At 41.5% G+C, this 18,101-nt stretch overlaps 2 protein-coding genes across 8 annotated transcripts in view; one reads left to right on the top strand and one right to left on the bottom strand.

Moving 5' to 3' along the window:
• Window positions 1-14,906, bottom strand: part of LOC131737666 (anoctamin-7-like) — a 26,486-nt gene extending 11,580 nt beyond the window's left edge. For all 7 annotated transcript variants that reach the window (XR_009329303.1, XR_009329302.1, XM_059027973.1 and 4 more), the window contains exons 1-11: window positions 14,594-14,906; window positions 9,683-9,877; window positions 9,348-9,408; window positions 7,973-8,092; window positions 7,248-7,455; window positions 6,870-6,983; window positions 6,122-6,214; window positions 5,315-5,403; window positions 2,434-2,555; window positions 1,614-1,703; window positions 864-1,016 (exon numbers count right to left, since the gene is read on the bottom strand). Coding sequence is in view for 5 of the 7 variants with exons in the window: in XM_059027973.1 (XP_058883956.1) it covers window positions 864-1,016; window positions 1,614-1,703; window positions 2,434-2,555; window positions 5,315-5,403; window positions 6,122-6,214; window positions 6,870-6,983; window positions 7,248-7,455; window positions 7,973-8,092; window positions 9,348-9,408; window positions 9,683-9,877; window positions 14,594-14,842 (1,494 nt within the window). In the remaining 2 variants the exon portion in view is untranslated. The remainder of the gene's footprint in view (window positions 1-863; window positions 1,017-1,613; window positions 1,704-2,433; window positions 2,556-5,314; window positions 5,404-6,121; window positions 6,215-6,869; window positions 6,984-7,247; window positions 7,456-7,972; window positions 8,093-9,347; window positions 9,409-9,682; window positions 9,878-14,593) is intronic.
• Window positions 14,907-16,758: 1,852 nt separating this feature from the next.
• Window positions 16,759-18,101, top strand: part of LOC117406361 (mitochondrial intermediate peptidase-like) — a 48,283-nt gene continuing 46,940 nt past the window's right edge. Inside the window, exons 1-2 of the mRNA XM_059027971.1 lie at window positions 16,759-17,205; window positions 17,920-18,093. Of these exons, the coding sequence (XP_058883954.1) occupies window positions 17,059-17,205; window positions 17,920-18,093 (321 nt within the window). The 5' untranslated portion in view covers window positions 16,759-17,058. The remainder of the gene's footprint in view (window positions 17,206-17,919; window positions 18,094-18,101) is intronic.

Below are 18,101 nucleotides of genomic sequence, written 5' to 3'. Positions count from 1 at the left end.
TGACTGTGTTGGTAGCTTTACTTTCTATAAATGCACTGGCTTTGCAAGCCTCTGTGAAGCATGTCCCTCTATATTAACCCTACTGTGCTGCATCTTGTACACGGGCAGGGCTACAGCAATCCTTCTGATGTAGCTGCCGAGGGCACAGTCTCATTCTGCTGCTTGTGTTTCAGCATGACGTTTACAGATCAAACTATTAAACAAAGGCTTGACAACACTTAATTTAACACTCATTATTTTACATTGTAATACTAACATTGCTATCAGTCTGTGGTTTGTGAAGCATTCCTGGATAAGCTGCTGCTGTAAAGTGATCAATACTGTCATGTTGTAGCTGTTGATTTACTTTAAACAATTGAGTTCCAAATGCATATTTAATAAAGTTAGAGTAGGTTATCATCATAACTATAGAAGTTAAAGAGAAAATTAAAATTACAGGGAGATGCCAGTTAAAAATGCTTCAAAAAATGACAAAGCAGCCTGTCCTGAAATGAAGACAATGGCACTTCATGGGCGAAAATGTTTTAAAAGTAAGTGTTTAAGGACTCTGTATATTACGATACTTATTTTCCAATGCTTCCACCCTAACTCAGTGTCTGGAACCAGTAACAATGGGCAAGCCACTCAGATGGAGCCTACATTAAATACAGTATGTGTGCGGCAGAATGGAAGAGCAGCTTTCGAACCCAAGGGCAAAAAACTCCAACACAACGTACTTAACAAAAAATACAGACTGCGTTTCAGTGACTGCAATAAGAACCGCTCGGCACGATGGCAAACACCATGCAAAGGTAAAGGGAGAGCAGAAAGAGACACGAAAAGAACCTGAAGCACCTACAGCAAGTAAAGAAGCAGGGCCGCACCTGTCCCAGGATCATGATGGACAGCATGTTCAGAAACGCGCTGACCACTGAGGACAGCACGTAGCTCTCCACTGGATTCTTAGTCTGCACCCAGATCCTTGTCACGGTCTTGTAAACGACCACCGCGAATACACTGACCAGAACCAGGCCAACCTTTCAAACACAAAGATATGAGTTTTCTGTGAGGCCTTTCTCAACTCTCTTATTGAGTGTTTCGTTCTGTAATGGAATACAGGGGACACTGGTGAAAGGTATAGGACACACACACAGTGCATGGACAATTTACTGGCAATATTACTTCATCGTTAATTAAACACAAATGATCAAATCCTGACCCTCTGTTTCACTTTGTAACAACAGTCAATTATAAGGTTATGTTTTCTGAAGAACTGCTACTAAGAAACTAATAAAGTAATTAGAAAAACATTTCAATATCTTTATCAATCGCATCAAAAGAATTTTACCAGTTTATTTTTAGTCCATATCTCACGAATTTAATGATAAAATGGAAGCCCCTACATGGGATTGACCTGTTCCATTGTGTTACTGTGTAATGTGTTGTTCACAAGGCTATTTACATTTAAATACATTGTGGTTACCAGCACGAGGAGGGACCATTATTAGTTACCACATTATTACAATGTAATTACATGACTATTCATGTCCTGTACTCTATCTGACACCATATAAACAATGCCAACATTCTATAAGAAATCTTGAAATGGTTTTGCATATATCTATGACTCTTACCAGAAGCAGAAGAACAGAAAACGATACAAATATCTTCATGTAGCGGAGCTTGGTGGGGTAGTACATCATCTCTGCTCCAGTGACCAAGTCCTGCAACCACAGAGAAAGTGACATTTACAAGATTTGAATGCATTCAAAATGCATTCATCTCATATTCTCTTTTATAAACAAGTCAAGCGTACTTACCACTATGAAACATGCATTCAGCTATTATCTTTTATAAACAAATGCTTTTATCTCATATTAATAAATGGGTGTTTGTTGGGATGCTACTCCCTATGCTCTGTACCTTTCATCTCATATTAATAAATGGGTGTTTGTTGGGATGCTACTCCCTATGCTCTGTACCTTTCATCTCATATTAATAAATGGGTGTTTGTTGGGATGCTACTCCCTATGCTCTGTACCTTTCATCTCATATTAATAAATGGGTGTTTGTTGGGATGCTGCTCCCTATGCTCTGTACCTTTCATCTCATATTAATAAATGGGTGTTTGTTGGGATGCTACTCCCTATGCTCTGTACCTTTCATCTCATATTAATAAATGGGTGTTTGTTGGGATGCTACTCCCTATGCTCTGTACCTTTCATCTCATATTAATAAATGGGTGTTTGTTGGGATGCTGCTCCCTATGCTCTGTACCTTTCATCTCATATTAATAAATGGGTGTTTGTTGGGATGCTGCTCCCTATGCTCTGTACCTTTCATCTCATATTAATAAATGGGTGTTTGTTGGGATGCTGCTCCCTATGCTCTGTACCTTTCATCTCATATTAATAAATGGGTGTTTGTTGGGATGCTGCTCTCTATGCTCTGTACCTTTTTAATTTTGCTTCCCACAAATTCAGTTCGATCCGGCTCGTTGCTTTCGTAATCCTTTACTTTCCACTTGTGTGCAAGAGTCGCCGTTTTTCTTTTCCACAGCTCGAGGAAAATTGTTCCTGCAACAAATATCCATTCCTGAGTTGTCAAACATTCTTTTCTAAAGTGCAATAATGAAAAAAATGTATGTATGTACAGGACCATGAGGAATAGCACCAGCATGTACAGCACCATGAGGTATAGCACCAGAAATGGATTAAAGAAATGGGAACCCTTATGTACTGATGGTGCCTGTCTGTCTGTGTGTCTGTCTGTCTGTGTGTCTGTGTGTGTGTCTGTGTGTCTATGTGTCTGTCTGTGTGTGTGCCTGTCTTTCCGTCTATCTGTCTCTGTCTGTCTGTCTTTCTGTCTGTGTGTCTATGTGTCTGTCTGTCTGTGTGTCTGTCTGTCTGTGTGTGTCTCTGTCTGTCTGTGTCTGTCTGTCTATGTCTGTCTGTTTGTGTGTCTGTCTGTCTGTCTGTCTGTCTCTGTGTGTCTGTCTGTCTGTCTCTGTGTTTCTGTCTGTGTGTCTGTCTGTCTGTCTGTTTGTGTGTCTGTCTGTCTGTCTATCTGTCTCTGTGTTTCTGTCTGTGTGTCTGTCTGTCTGTCTGTCTGTCTATGTGTCTGTCTGTGTGTGTGTCTGTCTGTGTGTGTGCCTGTCTGTCTGTCTGTCTATCTGTGTATCTGTCTATGTGCCTCTCTCGACTTTCATTCAAATATTTTTAACCTTTCAGGTAGTGTGCGATTATAACGTGATTATAAAGACCCTCTGTGTGTGTGTGTGCGCTGTTATAAATCTTCAGAACTGGAAAATACAGATGCTACTCCATTGACGCTTTGCAATTCTAATGAAATTCCTTTGAATTTGAGTCCATTATTCACTGCGTTTTTTTCTCTATATGTCTACTGTGTAAAGTATAGCTAACAAGCCCTCTCTGCTTCATGAACAGGGAGGATGTTAGCCTCACCTACTGGACCTGCTCTAGTCCCCCGATGCCTCCCCTCCACATGGCAGGGGATTGGAGTATAAGGCTGCCCCCGTTGCCTCCCCTCCACATGGCAGGGGATTGGGGTATAAGGTTGCCCCCGATGCCTCCCCTCCACATGGCAGGGGATTGGAGTATAAGGCTGCCCCCGATGCCTCCCCTCCACATGGCAGGGGATTGGAGTATAAGGCTGCCCCCGATGCCTCCCCTCCACATGGCAGGGGATTGGGGTATAAGGCTGCCCCCGTTGCCTCCCCTCCACATGGCAGGGGATTGGGGTATAAGGCTGCCCCCGTTGCCTCCCCTCCACATGGCAGGGGATTGGAGTATAAGGCTGCCCCCGATGCCTCCCCTCCACATGGCAGGGGATTGGAGTATAAGGCTGCCCCCGTTGCCTCCCCTCCACATGGCAGGGGATTGGGGTATAAGGCTGCCCCCGTTGCCTCCCCTCCACATGGCAGGGGATTGGAGTATAAGGCTGCCCCCGTTGCCTCCCCTCCACATGGCAGGGGATTGGGGTATAAGGCTGCCCCCGTTGCCTCCCCTCCACATGGCAGGGGATTGGAGTATAAGGCTGCCCCCGTTGCCTCCCCTCCACATGGCAGGGGATTGGAGTATAAGGTTGCAAGCTCAAGCATGTGATGCCATGTTTGGGATTCCTTCTCAAGTCTACCAGGCCAGGGTGAGATTTGTAATATGAGTGGTGCTCTCAGTTTAGACTTTGGATCCAATTGTAAGTGTTAAATGAACTGGCTGCGGGTCTGCTTTAAAAGCAGAAGGTCAGGTGCCCTCAGCACACGGTCCAAGCAATGGGACTGTAGAACACACTGCCTGATTAACCAGGGTGCTGTGATCACAGTCCTTCCAGCAGTGTGACAGTATATAGAACACACTGCCTGATTAACCAGGGTGCTGTGATCACAGTCCCTCCAGCAGTGTGACAGTATATAGAACACACTGCCTGATTAACCAGGGTGCTGTGATCACAGTCCCTCCAGCAGTGTGACAGTATATAGAACACACTGCCTGATTAACCAGGGTGCTGCGATCACAGTCCCTCCAGCAGTGTGACAGTATATAGAACACACTGCCTGATTAACCAGGGTGCTGTTATCACAGTCCCTCCAGCAGTGTGACAGTATATAGAACACACTGCCTGATTAACCAGGGTGCTGTTATCACAGTCCCTCCAGCAGTGTGACAGTATATAGAACACACTGGGTGCTGCGATCAGAGTCCCTCCAGCAGTGTGACAGTATATAGAACACACTGCCTGATTAACCAGTGTGCTGCGATCACAGTCCCTCCAGCAGTGTGACAGTATAATCACCAATACATGCAAGCAGCACATTCAGTATGTGCTGTTATTACATAAACCATCTTGCATCTTTTGAATTGGTGATTTGGTCTGATAAAGATGTATTTTTCCACGCTGCGCAACTCTGGGAGCTCACAATGAGCTTAGAAACATCCTGCGGCATGTCATAGCAAAGCATAGTAAAGCACAGCAAAGCATAGTAAAAACATTCAAAAGCACAGGCAAGCATGGGATATCACAGCTGATTTAAAGCATGCACAATTACATCTGTGTAGCCGAGACATGCTTTTGCTTTGGCCGGTGCTCCTGAATTGTTTCTTGTAATTAGATGAACTTGTTTGTATTGGTTGTGCTCATTTCAATTTGTGTGTTTATTTTAATCTCAGCGGGACTTTCCTGGTTAAAGTGACTGTATTCACTTACAATGGATAACTTCAATAAGGGTTGTGTTTGATACAGGCAAGGCAATACCAACAGAAAGAGAGAGGAGCAGCCCTTTATGATACCAGACAGACAGGAAGGGAGGACAGCTTACCCCAGAGACAAACAATTAAAGCAAAAACCGGAGTGGCATCATTGTCCAAAGAGGACTTTATTATGGTGGAGAAGTCATCAAAGTTCACCCTTGAAAAACAGAAAAGAAAGAAAGAAAAAGAATGCATTTTACAGGCATTCAGCTGAGTGTAATTCACATATTAAGCACTGCAGCTGTTAAACAAACTGTATGTTGAGGATATAGATAATGCAGATTCAGAGTAATGCACTGGGTATTGCATTATTATACTATATTAAATATCAACACAAGTCCGAATTCACACAGTCAAAGTGACCCCTGTAAGTATGAATACAGGGTTTGCAGATTTTGGAAATGAAAGAGTGCAATCAATGTGATCATTATTACAAAACAAGGCTGTAGCGAATAAGAGCATCTTGTATGAGTCTGATTTTCAAAGCAATTACTAGAAATATTATTTCTTTTTTTGTTTTTTAATTGAACTATTTCAAAACTTTACACATCTAGGAAAAATAACTAGATCTATGATACAGCAGCAGACCAGTTAACGGTCCAGTGTTGGCCAGCCCCCTGAATCATGTTTGTATTACTTCCATTCCATTTGCAAAGTTGTTGAAATAATTTATTCATCTATTATATATAAATATATAAATATATAAATATATAAATATATATATATATATATATATATATATATATATATATATATATATATATATATATATATACAGTATATAATCTATGTTCATCTGCCACTGAGACAAATGCATTTCCAGACAGTTGTAAGCCCTCCAGGTAGATTTGCGGATGATGTTTAGTGATACTCACTGCACTGGTATGTAGCTGCCTCCTATCAAGCAGGTCTGGTTAATGGTGTTCACAAGCATCCTCCTCCTCCACTCCAGGTTGTGGCACTTCCCCCTGTCGATGTAAGGAAGCACGTGTCTGTGAACAGGTTCAGTGGAAGGGGCTCCGCTCTGCCAGTCTGCCCTGTGGACCCTGCTATGTATTCTAGCTGAACCCCCTGTGGACCCTGCTGTGTATTCTAGCTGAACCCCCTGTGTGTTCTAGCTGAACAGCCCATGTCACACAGCCCTGTGCATATCACACAGCCCTGTGCATATCACACACCCCATATCACACACCCCTGTGCATATCACACATCCCATATAACACAGCCCTGTGCATATCACACCCCTGTGCATATCACACAGCCCTGTGCATATCACACACCCCATATCACACAGCCCTGTGCATATCACACATCCCATATGACACAGCCCTGTACATATCACACATCCCATATCACACACCCCTGTGCATATCACACATCCCCATGCATATCACACACCCCATATCACACAGCCTTGTGCATATCACACATCCCATATGACACAGCCCTGTACATATCACACACCCCTGTGCATATTACACAGCCCTTTGCTTATTGCGCACCCTGTAAATACGACTGAGCTGTTTGGGTCTGTTTTTACCCACATCTTGTGTAAGGCACTATTACAGGATATTTTTCTCACGGCATAAAACTATGTATATGTAAAATAAGAGCATGCATTACCTGATGCTGTCTAAAGTTTTGTTCACTTCGATGCTGAGCATTTGAGGCGACCGGCACAGGGTCTGAATGTTGTGTCCCATCAGATGTTCATTGGTGGAACGATGACAGACTATGCTGGTTAATAGAAGCACAATTAAAACGGACACTTCATCAGTTTTACTGTACACACAGTTCTCTATTGTAAAAAAAACAGACATACTTCTTAAATATTATATATAATATATATAATATAAATACCCCCCAAATATTGAATAATTGATGCAATGTGGGAATGTTTTAAAACCCTCGCTAAAAAGCATTGTACTAAAAACAATTTGAGGCCCATCCCGTTCGTGATACACTGATTTCACCTGCCGTACAGGCACCACTTTCTCTTACCTTAAATGAAGGCCGTATACGAAAATGCAAAACCCAATAAGTGCAGGAATGATCAAGGATAACTGCAGCGTCTCAACGAAGGCGAAGTACAGAGCTATCTTCTCTCCAAAATAATTCCTGATTCTGGAGAGGGGCTGCAGCTTCAAGTAGGGTTTGGCCCACGTTCTGTTGAGTAAAGCTATATCGTCCCTGTTTGATATGAAGCTGTCTGAAAGAAAAATCACATAAAAGGGATACTTTACATCAGCTGCACTTCCCTAAGGTAACTTCCTACTGTGTGTGTCTCCTAGCGTTTCCTGTTGTTGTTTCTTCTTAGTTCATTATTTATTATGCTGTAAAATTTTGCATTGAGTCTCTAATTACTGTGTATTTACACAGTAGTTAGTAAATAAATGTGTACTAACACATAATTACAATGTTATTATGCATAGTTACAATGTTCCTAACCCTTATCCTAACTAACTATAACCCTAACCTTAACCCTAACTCTAACTCTAAACCTAACCCTTTTCTGATACAATTGTGTACTTACATATATGCAAAACGATTTACATATTAATAACATTGTAATTATGTGTAAGTACACATGTATTTACTTAGTAACTACTATGTAAATACATATAATTAGAGACACATAATGTAAAGAGTTACCTATTACGCTTACTATCATTTCCATAAAGATGCCCCCTTTTTCCACCACACCCAGGCTGCTGTTTCTTACTCACCATTGTCACTTAGCAATGTGAACCCATTCTGGCTTTGAGTGTTCTTTTTAAAATACACGCTCGGATCATGCAGTGTGAAGGATGTCTTGATGGCTCCCTTCATTTGCAGGTACAGCAAGCCTAAGAGGACACAAAGAGCACAGGTAAGAGGAATACAAAGAGCTGCACAGGTAAGATGAATACAAAGACCACAGGTAAGAGGAATAGAAAGAGCTGCACAGGTAAGATGAATACAAGGAGCACAGGTAAGAGGAATACAAAGAGCACAGGTAAGAGGAATGCAAAGAGCACAGGTAAGAGGAATACAAAGAGCACAGGTATGAGGAATACAAAGAGCACAGGTAAGAGGAATACAAAGAGCACAGGTAAGAGGAATACAAAGAGCACAGGTAAGAGGAATACAAAGAGCACAGGTAAGAGGAATGCAAAGAGCACAGGTAAGAGGAATACAAAGAGCACAGGTAAGAGGAATGCAAAGAGCACAGGTAAGAGGAATACAAAGAGCACAGGTAAGATACATACAAAGAGCACAGGTAAGATGAATACAAAGAGCACAGGTAAGAGGAATGCAAAGAGCACAGGTAAGAGGAATACAAAGAGCACAGGTAAGATACATACAAAGAGCACAGGTAAGAGGAATGCAAAGAGCACAGGTAAGATGAATACAAAGAGCACAGGTAAGAGGAATGCAAAGAGCACAGGTAAGAGGAATACAAAGAGCACAGGTAAGATGAATACAAAGAGCACAGGTAAGAGGAATGCAAAGAGCACAGGTAAGAGGAATACAAAGAGCACAGGTAAGATTAATACAAAGAGCACAGGTAAGGTGAATATAAAGAGCACAGGCAAGAGGAATACAAAGAGAACAGGTAAGAGGAATACTAACAGCAAGAGATCAGATCATCAGATTATGCTTAGGTCTATTTCAGTGATTGTTTGTATTTGTGAATTTCTCACATAGAATATTTTTACAAATCCTGTAATGGCATTTTTCTGTACATATTTTGTCTTGTAAAAATGAAAAAGATCATGTTATACAGACAAGACTTTAGTAAAGCCTTCCATCATGTTTCATTTGCTTCTATTTCTTCAGTTCTCTACTAAAACAGACCCACACCTGCTTCCTACTTTATCTGTTGGTATGATAAATACATTCAAATCATTCTGTGATTTTCAGTAATGGAAATGTGCAGTTTTATTATCACATGAAACAGGCAACAATACTCTTCCCTAATTAGGGGTAATCCATCCATTAGGCTGGTTACAGAATCATACGGATGGCATTTGTAGTTGCAGGACACTGGAGGTGTGGGATACTGTATGCACTTTCTAGAATTTTCAGATGTGGCTACAATGAAAAGAGCCTCTTTCTTACCTTTCTGGCGCTTTGCACCTCTTTCCTTGCTTACATCAATGTTGGTAAGAATGTGGTACGTCTGAAAGAAAGACACCAGTTTCTATAACAGAAAATAACAGAAGCAAACGTCTCTGTTCTGCACATTCTGTGCACATTCTGTACAGAGAGCAGTATTGTTTCATTCAGAGAATATACCAGCCTCTTACTGCTTTAGTACCAAATTACTTTTTGATTGAAAAAATCAGAACACAATGTACTTTTTTACATGCAAATACACAGAGGTGCTTGTAGGGGAGAGATGGCTTAAATGACAGTCATATAGCGGTTTCAATGCAATTGGGACGGGTTATTACCAGTAGAGATCTCAAAGCAGGCCGGAAGAAGGACTCCTCCTCTTCAATGTTCTCGAAGAGGCCTTCGTTATGGGTGTAGGTTGCGCTCACATCCTCGCACTGGGGTTCACTCTCAAAGTTCCTGACCAGACCCTGCCAGCGCTTCATCAAGAGATTCCAGTCCAGGCATTCTCCACTTTCTGACGTCATGATCTCCTGAAACAGAACAGACACCCTATCAGTGAACTGAAAAAAACTCTCCCTTTAAATAAATGGTATACACCGGCTCTGCATAGGTCAGCACCCCTGGGGCCTTAAATGGGATTTTTAGGAAGGAGGCAGTGCCCACAATGAGGCTTTTAATCTATAATAAAAATAATGAAAAGAATGTGAAATGAGTATGGGGGGGTTGTCAACTATTGCATCTCATATTTAGGCAAGGAATTATAAAGCACACACATACTGTAATAGGGCAGAGTGGCATTTTAAATGTACTATAAATCACATATCAGAAATCAACCAATCACAGTGACGTATTTGCCAAACTTCCAGTACATTGTATAATGTGCACAGATGTCGTCCAGTGCAAGGAACTAATTCCAATGTTAAATCAAATAAACACACACACACACACAGACACACACACACACACACACACACGCACACACACACACACACACACACACACACACACACACACACCACACACACACTCACACACACACACACACACGCACACACACACACACACGCACACCTGGTACCTTTTGTAAAATTGATCTTTCTATTAACTTCACTCTTTCTTTAAATTTTGATGAATTTAACACTAATTTCTCCGAAGATAATATTACCGCCCAAACTGCAGGAGATGACATCTCTTATACAATAAGAGTCCCTATAGAGACGTGTTAAACTGCAGGAGATGACATATCTTATACAATAAGAGGCCCTATAGAGACGTGTTAAACTGCAGGAGATGACATCTCTTATACAATAAGAGTTCCTATAGAGACGTGTTAAACTGCAGGAGATGACATCTCTTATACAATAAGAGTCCCTATAGAGACGTGTTAAACTGCAGGAGATGACATATCTTATACAATAAGAGTCCCTATAGAGACGTGTTAAACTGCAGGAGATGACATCTCTTATACAATAAGAGTCCCTATAGAGACGTGTTAAACTGCAGGAGATGACATCTCTTATACAATAAGAGTTCCTATAGAGACGTGTTAAACTGCAGGAGATGACATCTCTTATACAATAAGAGTCCCTATAGAGACGTGTTAAACTGCAGGAGATGACATATCTTATACAATAAGAGGCCCTATAGAGACGTGTTAAACTGCAGGAGATGACATCTCTTATACAATAAGAGTTCCTATAGAGACGTGTTAAACTGCAGGAGATGACATCTCTTATACAATAAGAGTCCCTATAGAGACGTGTTAAACTGCAGGAGATGACATATCTTATACAATAAGAGTCCCTATAGAGACGTGTTAAACTGCAGGAGATGACATCTCTTATACAATAAGAGTCCCTATAGAGACGTGTTAAACTGCAGGAGATGACATCTCTTATACTAGAGACGTATTAAATTATACTATAAGTGCAATGTTTAGTGGAGAAGTTCCCCTATAAAAGCTTCTCATCGCTCATCAAGGGCTTTGCATTACTACTGCTGGTTAATTAGGGGGTGTGTTTCTTGGACAGAAATAAAGCCTGTTAATACAATTGTAGTAATGCAATGTGTGGAGTTAAACAGGAACACATGAATGCTGATATCTATTTTTAGGAGGTTTGGTGTTGCAGTGAAACCTGGTGATACATTACTGCTGCTAGCGCTGCGTCTAATCTGAGAATGAACCAACTGAGTGCTTGACTGCGTGCGTTAAGACAAGAATGCACAGTTTTATAGTGCTACAGTGCAACAGTGCAATGCAATTAACACGTGTCTCATAGAGGCTTGAACACCTTACTTATTTCACTTTTTATGTTCCCTGTACAACCCATTTAAGGGAAATTAAAAGGGTCGCTTGAGCTTAATAAAAAATGTATTTATAGCCACCTTTTGCGTCTTAGAAAAACCCATTTCGATTCATTTCATCTTGGTGCTAAAATTATTTTGACTTGGGGAAACAAGCAAACCTTTTGTTCAAAGTGCACATTGCTGTAAATCGAATGTTTATGAATGAAACAACCGCCCAAATCTTATGGACCTGATTTTAAACCCATTGTAGCGTTTGTTTGAATGTCTATATATAGACACAATGTGTTCCCATGCGTTGCTAACCTGTTGCATAAGATTTGTGTTTAATTCATTTACAGGCTAGGTGCAATGGACTGTGAACCAGGGCTGCTTTCTTTCTCATAAGTAAAAATAGCTGGTTCTTTTCTTTAGAGGCAAAAAGCTTTTGTTTTGAACAACCGGCTTCCCATGCAACTGCTGCGACCGGCGGTAATTGAGTTCCACATTCCGACCTCGAGACAGTTGATGTAGCTACACTACACACAGACATCATCAGAGCTGTCCTTATCTTGTGTTTGTATTGTGGTGTTGTATCCCGCAGTCTGATGTAGCTACACTACACACAGACATCATCAGAGCTGTCCTTATCTTGTGTTTGTATTGTGTTGTTGTATCCCGCAGTCTGATGTAGCTACACTACACACAGACATCATCAGAGCTGTCCTTATCTTGTGTTTGTATTGTGTTGTTCTATCCCGCAGTCTGATGTAGCTACACTACACACAGACATCATCAGAGCTGTCCTTATCTTGTGTTTGTATTGTGTTGTTGTATCCCGCAGTCTGATGTAGCCACACTACACACAGACATCATCAGAGCTGTCCTTATCTTGTGTTTGTATTGTGTTGTTGTTTCCCGCATTCTGATGTAGCCACACTACACACAGACATCATCAGAGCTGTCCTTATCTTGTGTTTGTATTGTGTTGTTGTATCCCGCAGTCTGATGTAGCTACACTACACACAGACATCATCAGAGCTGTCCTTATCTTGTGTTTGTATTGTGTTGTTGTATCCCGCAGTCTGATGTAGCTACACTACACACAGACATCATCAGAGCTGTCCTTATCTTGTGTTTGTATTGTGTTGTTGTATCCCGCAGTCTGATGTAGCTACACTACACACAGACATCATCAGAGCTGTCCTTTTCTTGTGTTTGTATTGTGTTGTTGTACCCCGCAGTCTGATGTAGCTACACTACACACAGACATCATCAGAGCTGTCCTTATCTTGTGTTTGTATTGTGGTGTTGTATCCCGCAGTCTGATGTAGCCACACTACACACAGACATCATCAGAGCTGTCCTTATCTTGAGTTTGTATTGTGTTGTTCTATCCCGCAGTCTGATGTAGCTACACTACACACAGACATCATCAGAGCTGTCCTTATCTTGTGTTTGTATTGTGTTGTTGTATCCCGCAGTCTGATGTAGCCACACTACACACAGACATCATCAGAGCTGTCCTTATCTTGTGTTTGTATTGTGTTGTTGTATCCCGCAGTCTGATGTAGCCACACTACACACAGACATCATCAGAGCTGTCCTTATCTTGTGTTTGTATTGTGTTGTTGTTTCCCGCATTCTGATGTAGCCACACTACACACAGACATCATCAGAGCTGTCCTTATCTTGTGTTTGTATTGTGTTGTTGTATCCCGCAGTCTGATGTAGCTACACTACACACAGACATCATCAGAGCTGTCCTTATCTTGTGTTTGTATTGTGTTGTTGTATCCCGCAGTCTGATGTAGCCACACTACACACAGACATCATCAGAGCTGTCCTTATCTTGTGTTTGTACTGTGTTGTTGTATCCCGCAGTCTGATGTAGCCACACTACACACAGACATCATCAGAGCTGTCCTTTTCTTGAGTTTGTATTGTGTTGTTGTATCCCGCAGTCTGATGTAGCTACACTACACACAGACATCATCAGAGCTGTCCTTATCTTGTGTTTGTATTGTGGTGTTGTATCCCGCAGTCTGATGTAGCCACACTACACACAGACATCATCAGAGCTGTCCTTATCTTGAGTTTGTATTGTGTTGTTCTATCCCGCAGTCTGATGTAGCTACACTACACACAGACATCATCAGAGCTGTCCTTATCTTGTGTTTGTATTGTGGTGTTGTATCCCGCAGTCTGATGTAGCCACACTACACACAGACATCATCAGAGCTGTCCTTATCTTGTGTTTGTATTGTGTTGTTGTATCCCGCAGTCTGATGTAGCTACGCTACACACAGACATCATCAGAGCTGTCCTTATCTTGTGTTTGTATTGTGTTGTTGTATCCCGCAATCTGATGTAGCCACACTACACAAAGACATCAGGCCGCGTTCGCCATTTGTTTTCTTAAGTAAAGTGATCCCGCATGTTAACTGTATGTATGCCAAGACCAGGGCTAGCATTTTAAATTCCAGACGCTAATTGCACACACTAATGGTTAAATAAAGCGGCGCCTTGTCTATAGTGGCATGTAAGTGACCCTTCTTGTCTTTACTGATGTTATTTAGAGGAAGCGCTGACATCAAAGGTGCCGCGTGTACTCAATGTATTCGTTGTATATGTTTCTTTAGAAACAAAGGAAGGATTCAGTCAATATTTTCTCGACAAGGACAGTAAACTGTAACTTTGTCATTTGCGTGTGGTTTGTAAGGACTGAAATATTGTGCACACGTTTGTGCATGTAAACAGCTGGTTAATAATACAGTGTTTCAGAATAATGTTACAACACAGCAGACTACTACTGGAACTTGTGACCACCGCCGCGATGAAATCAGTGCTGCCCGTGATTTATGAATATAGCCTGATACAATTGTGCGCGATTGCATCATTTTAAATTGTAGTAGTCACCCATAACATTACAATAATGAATAGTAACGTTATCATTAACTGACCTCAGCCACGGATAGCGGTTCTGAAGCGGTCTGTAGCGGCATTTTCAGTTTCAGAATTTCTGCCGTCTTGCTCAGTTGGAGGAAAGGCGCATATATTTTTACCAACACGTCCCCCTTATCTGGCATTTCTTCTTCTTCGACTTCTAGATCGGCGTCTTCTTTAACAATTCTGATGAACTCGTGTACATTCTGTTTCAGGTTGTGTTCAGAGCGGTACACAAACACAAAATCCGCCGTCCTCATCTCCATGGCTGGTTAAGTGGCTGTGCTTTGTGCTGCTGCTCCGCGCTCCTCCTATCCTTAATAATGTAATATAATACTGTCTGTACCACTGAACTGACGCTGGAGACGGCTGCCGCTATCCTCCAGAATGAACAGGATGTAACATAATTGAAAGCGCCTGTTGGTTCTACTATCGGATGAAGTCATGAATACACTCAGCGCTGTTTTGTTGTTTAAACTTAGTGAAATAATAAAATAAAATAATAAAATATACATATGGCCCACATGTTATATTTCTATATTTATTCCAGGAAGGGAGACGTTTCCCGTGTCTTTACCTCGTATTTAAAACCGTCTAACAAGGACGGCATATGATATGTATATTTCATTTCCCTACCTTTCACATTTTTATTGTATTTATTATGTATGTGTTTATTTACCCAATGAGACAGATGCCCTATTTACAAGGAGTTGCAGGAAAACAATATATAAAAAGACAGTTGCAATGTACAAACAACACAATATAAACACGCAAGCTTCAAACTTAATCAGTAGCCCGTCGCGTATCAGACTGCGATGGGACTATTATACACATCTGTAACAAGTACTATATTCACACAACTATTGTTTCGAGATTCAGCTTTTATTAGAGAGCTCCCCTAAGTCCCTCGTTTAGAAAGATACAGGGTATAATGCTTGTGACAGGGTAGCCGTCTGATGTGTGGGTGTGTGTATTCGCTGCTGAGTGACAGGAGATCTAGACGGAGGCTGCAGTTAATCTCTGAACTATAATCTTCTCTGTTCACTAACGAACTCCGGCTACTCGCCGGGCTGTCGGAGGTTTCGACTTGCGTCGGTATCCAACCCTAGTTCTGGTGCACTTTAATTTCTGCAAAACTCATGTACGGCCTGTTTAATAAATTGAATATTTTTTATACCTGACGCTAAAATACCTGCCCCATGTTGTTATTTATTTATTTCCTAGCAGACGCTCTTATCCAGGGCGACTTACAATTGTTACAAGACGTTACATTATTATTTTACATAGCATTGCCCATTTATACAGTTGTTTTTTTACTGGAGCAAGCTAAGTAAAGTACCTTGCTCAAGGATACAGCAGCAGTGTCCCCTACCGGGGATTGAACCCACGACCCTCCGGGTCAAGAGCCAAGAGCCCTAACCACTACTTCACACTGCTGCCCGTGTGTGCGTGCGTGGTCAGCGATAATAACACAAATAATACGGGATGTTGAGCTCACACAGTCATAGTAAGCCTCACTAGTTATTTAGATAGTTTAGATGTATATTAGGGTGGTGCACATAAAGATGGGTACAATGCTCCCATAACATTACTTTGATTACAATCCAGAAATTACAGAAACACCATTAAACTACAAAATGAATGGAAAAATAACATAGCAAAAGATCAATTAAAAAAAAGATAAGAAAATAAGGAAAAAAAAAACGTGTTGCAAAATAACCGCCCCAAACACGCAAATTAATTCTGTTTTGGATTAAATGACCACCTTTGGGTGGTGTACACAACCTTTTAAAAATCATACATCCACAATGATTACAATGTTTGATTCAGTAAAATAGTGTTTAACTGGGAATCCGTAAATGATGTATTTGATGTATATATGCATTTTAAAACAATGAACAGTTTACTGTAAAAATAACTTGCGCTGTGCGCTGCAATGCAGTGATTGTGCCACACTGCACCTTTAAGACCCAGACAGACGCTTACAAACTGCGTCACCGGGGGTCACCCACGAGCAGATTCACCACAATCACACAGGCTTAACCCTCCAGAAAACGAAGAAACACGACACTTTCAACCAGGAAATAAAATACAATATTTTATTAAATATATATATATCTATTTAAACTCGTTGTTTTGTTTCTTTATTTTTCCCCCTCAGAGTTGCGAATAGTACATTTGTGGTAAAACAATAGGTTTCCAATATGTCTGCGTCCTGTGTCAACATTGCAATGTGAAGCGTACTGTAATCTGGTTTCTCAAGAGAGCAAAGATTAGATTAGTCAGAGGGGTTACATTGTCATTTTAAATTCCCCCGTGGCCACGACTGTCCAGGACAGATTGAAACAGTTATATAAGTGCAGTCGTTGTAAACAAGGTGTTGTGATTTCAATAGAAACGCAAATTTGCTCAAGGAAGTTTTCATTACAGGTCGTTAACAATAGCGCTAACAGCACTCTTCTGGGATTGCGCTTGAAGGACCATGCTAGCAAGCAGGCGGGTTGTGTTCACTTTAAAACACTTCAGATTAAAGGCTGTGTGCAGAAATGTCACGACGTCGTGGTCGCCGGTGGAAGCTGCTTTCAATGCAAGGCAACACAGAAAACTGGATCTCCTTGGGAGAAATGTGGTAAGTGATTGACAACAAAAAACAAGAAGCCTAAAAGTACTTGAGAAAACTAAATGCATTTTATTCTGTTGCGAAGCACCTAAATCTGAGGGAACACAAAGCCACTTTCGCACACAGTGGCTCCAAACCTGGTTCCTGGAGACCTAGTTTGAGGAAACTTTGCTGTAGTTTGAGGCAACTTTGTGGGCAGCAGTGTGGAGTAGTGGTTAGGGCTCTGGACTCTTGACCGGAGGGTCGTGGGTTCAATCCCAGGTGGAGGATACTGCTGCTGTACCCTTGAGCAAGGTACTTTACCTAGATTGCTCCAGTAAAAACCCAACTGTGTAAATGGGTAATTGTATGTAAAAAAATAATGTGATATCTGTATAATGTGATATCTTGTAACAATTGTAAGTCGCCATGGATAAGGGCGTCAGCTAAGAAATAAATAATAATAATGATCATCAGGCCCAAGCCCCCCTGGTGGGCCGAGCAGTGCAGTGGCCTGAACCCGAGTCTCCTGAAACCAAGTTCCAAGCCACAAAGCGGCTGAGAGTTGCAGTCTCTAAAATAAAGTAAATAAATACATATTGTGCTTATGACGATTTGGAGAAAGTAGCTTTGAGAATCTAGCCTATGCAGCTCGGTGTTTGGTGCAAGGAACAGCTCATAATTATATTACGAAAAATATATTCTTCTCCCCACAAAATCTGTGGGTTCATCGTCTTTCAACAGGGTCTGTTTAGAGTGCCGGAGCTGACCTCCCCGGCAGGGTTTGAGAAAGCCCAGGAGAAAGCTCTGGAAGAAACCCAGCAGCTGGTGCAAAGAGCATGTACCATCTCCCCGGGACCGCAGACGGTGCAAACATTCGACCAGCTCTCGGACAGTTTGTGCAGAGTTGCTGACTTGGTAAGCTG

This window comes from Acipenser ruthenus, chromosome 8 (assembly GCF_902713425.1).
Source record: "Acipenser ruthenus chromosome 8, fAciRut3.2 maternal haplotype, whole genome shotgun sequence".
Classification (NCBI taxonomy): domain Eukaryota; kingdom Metazoa; phylum Chordata; class Actinopteri; order Acipenseriformes; family Acipenseridae; genus Acipenser; species Acipenser ruthenus.
Note: the sequence above shows the minus strand (reverse complement) of the source record. Positions and strands in the feature narration are given on the sequence as shown.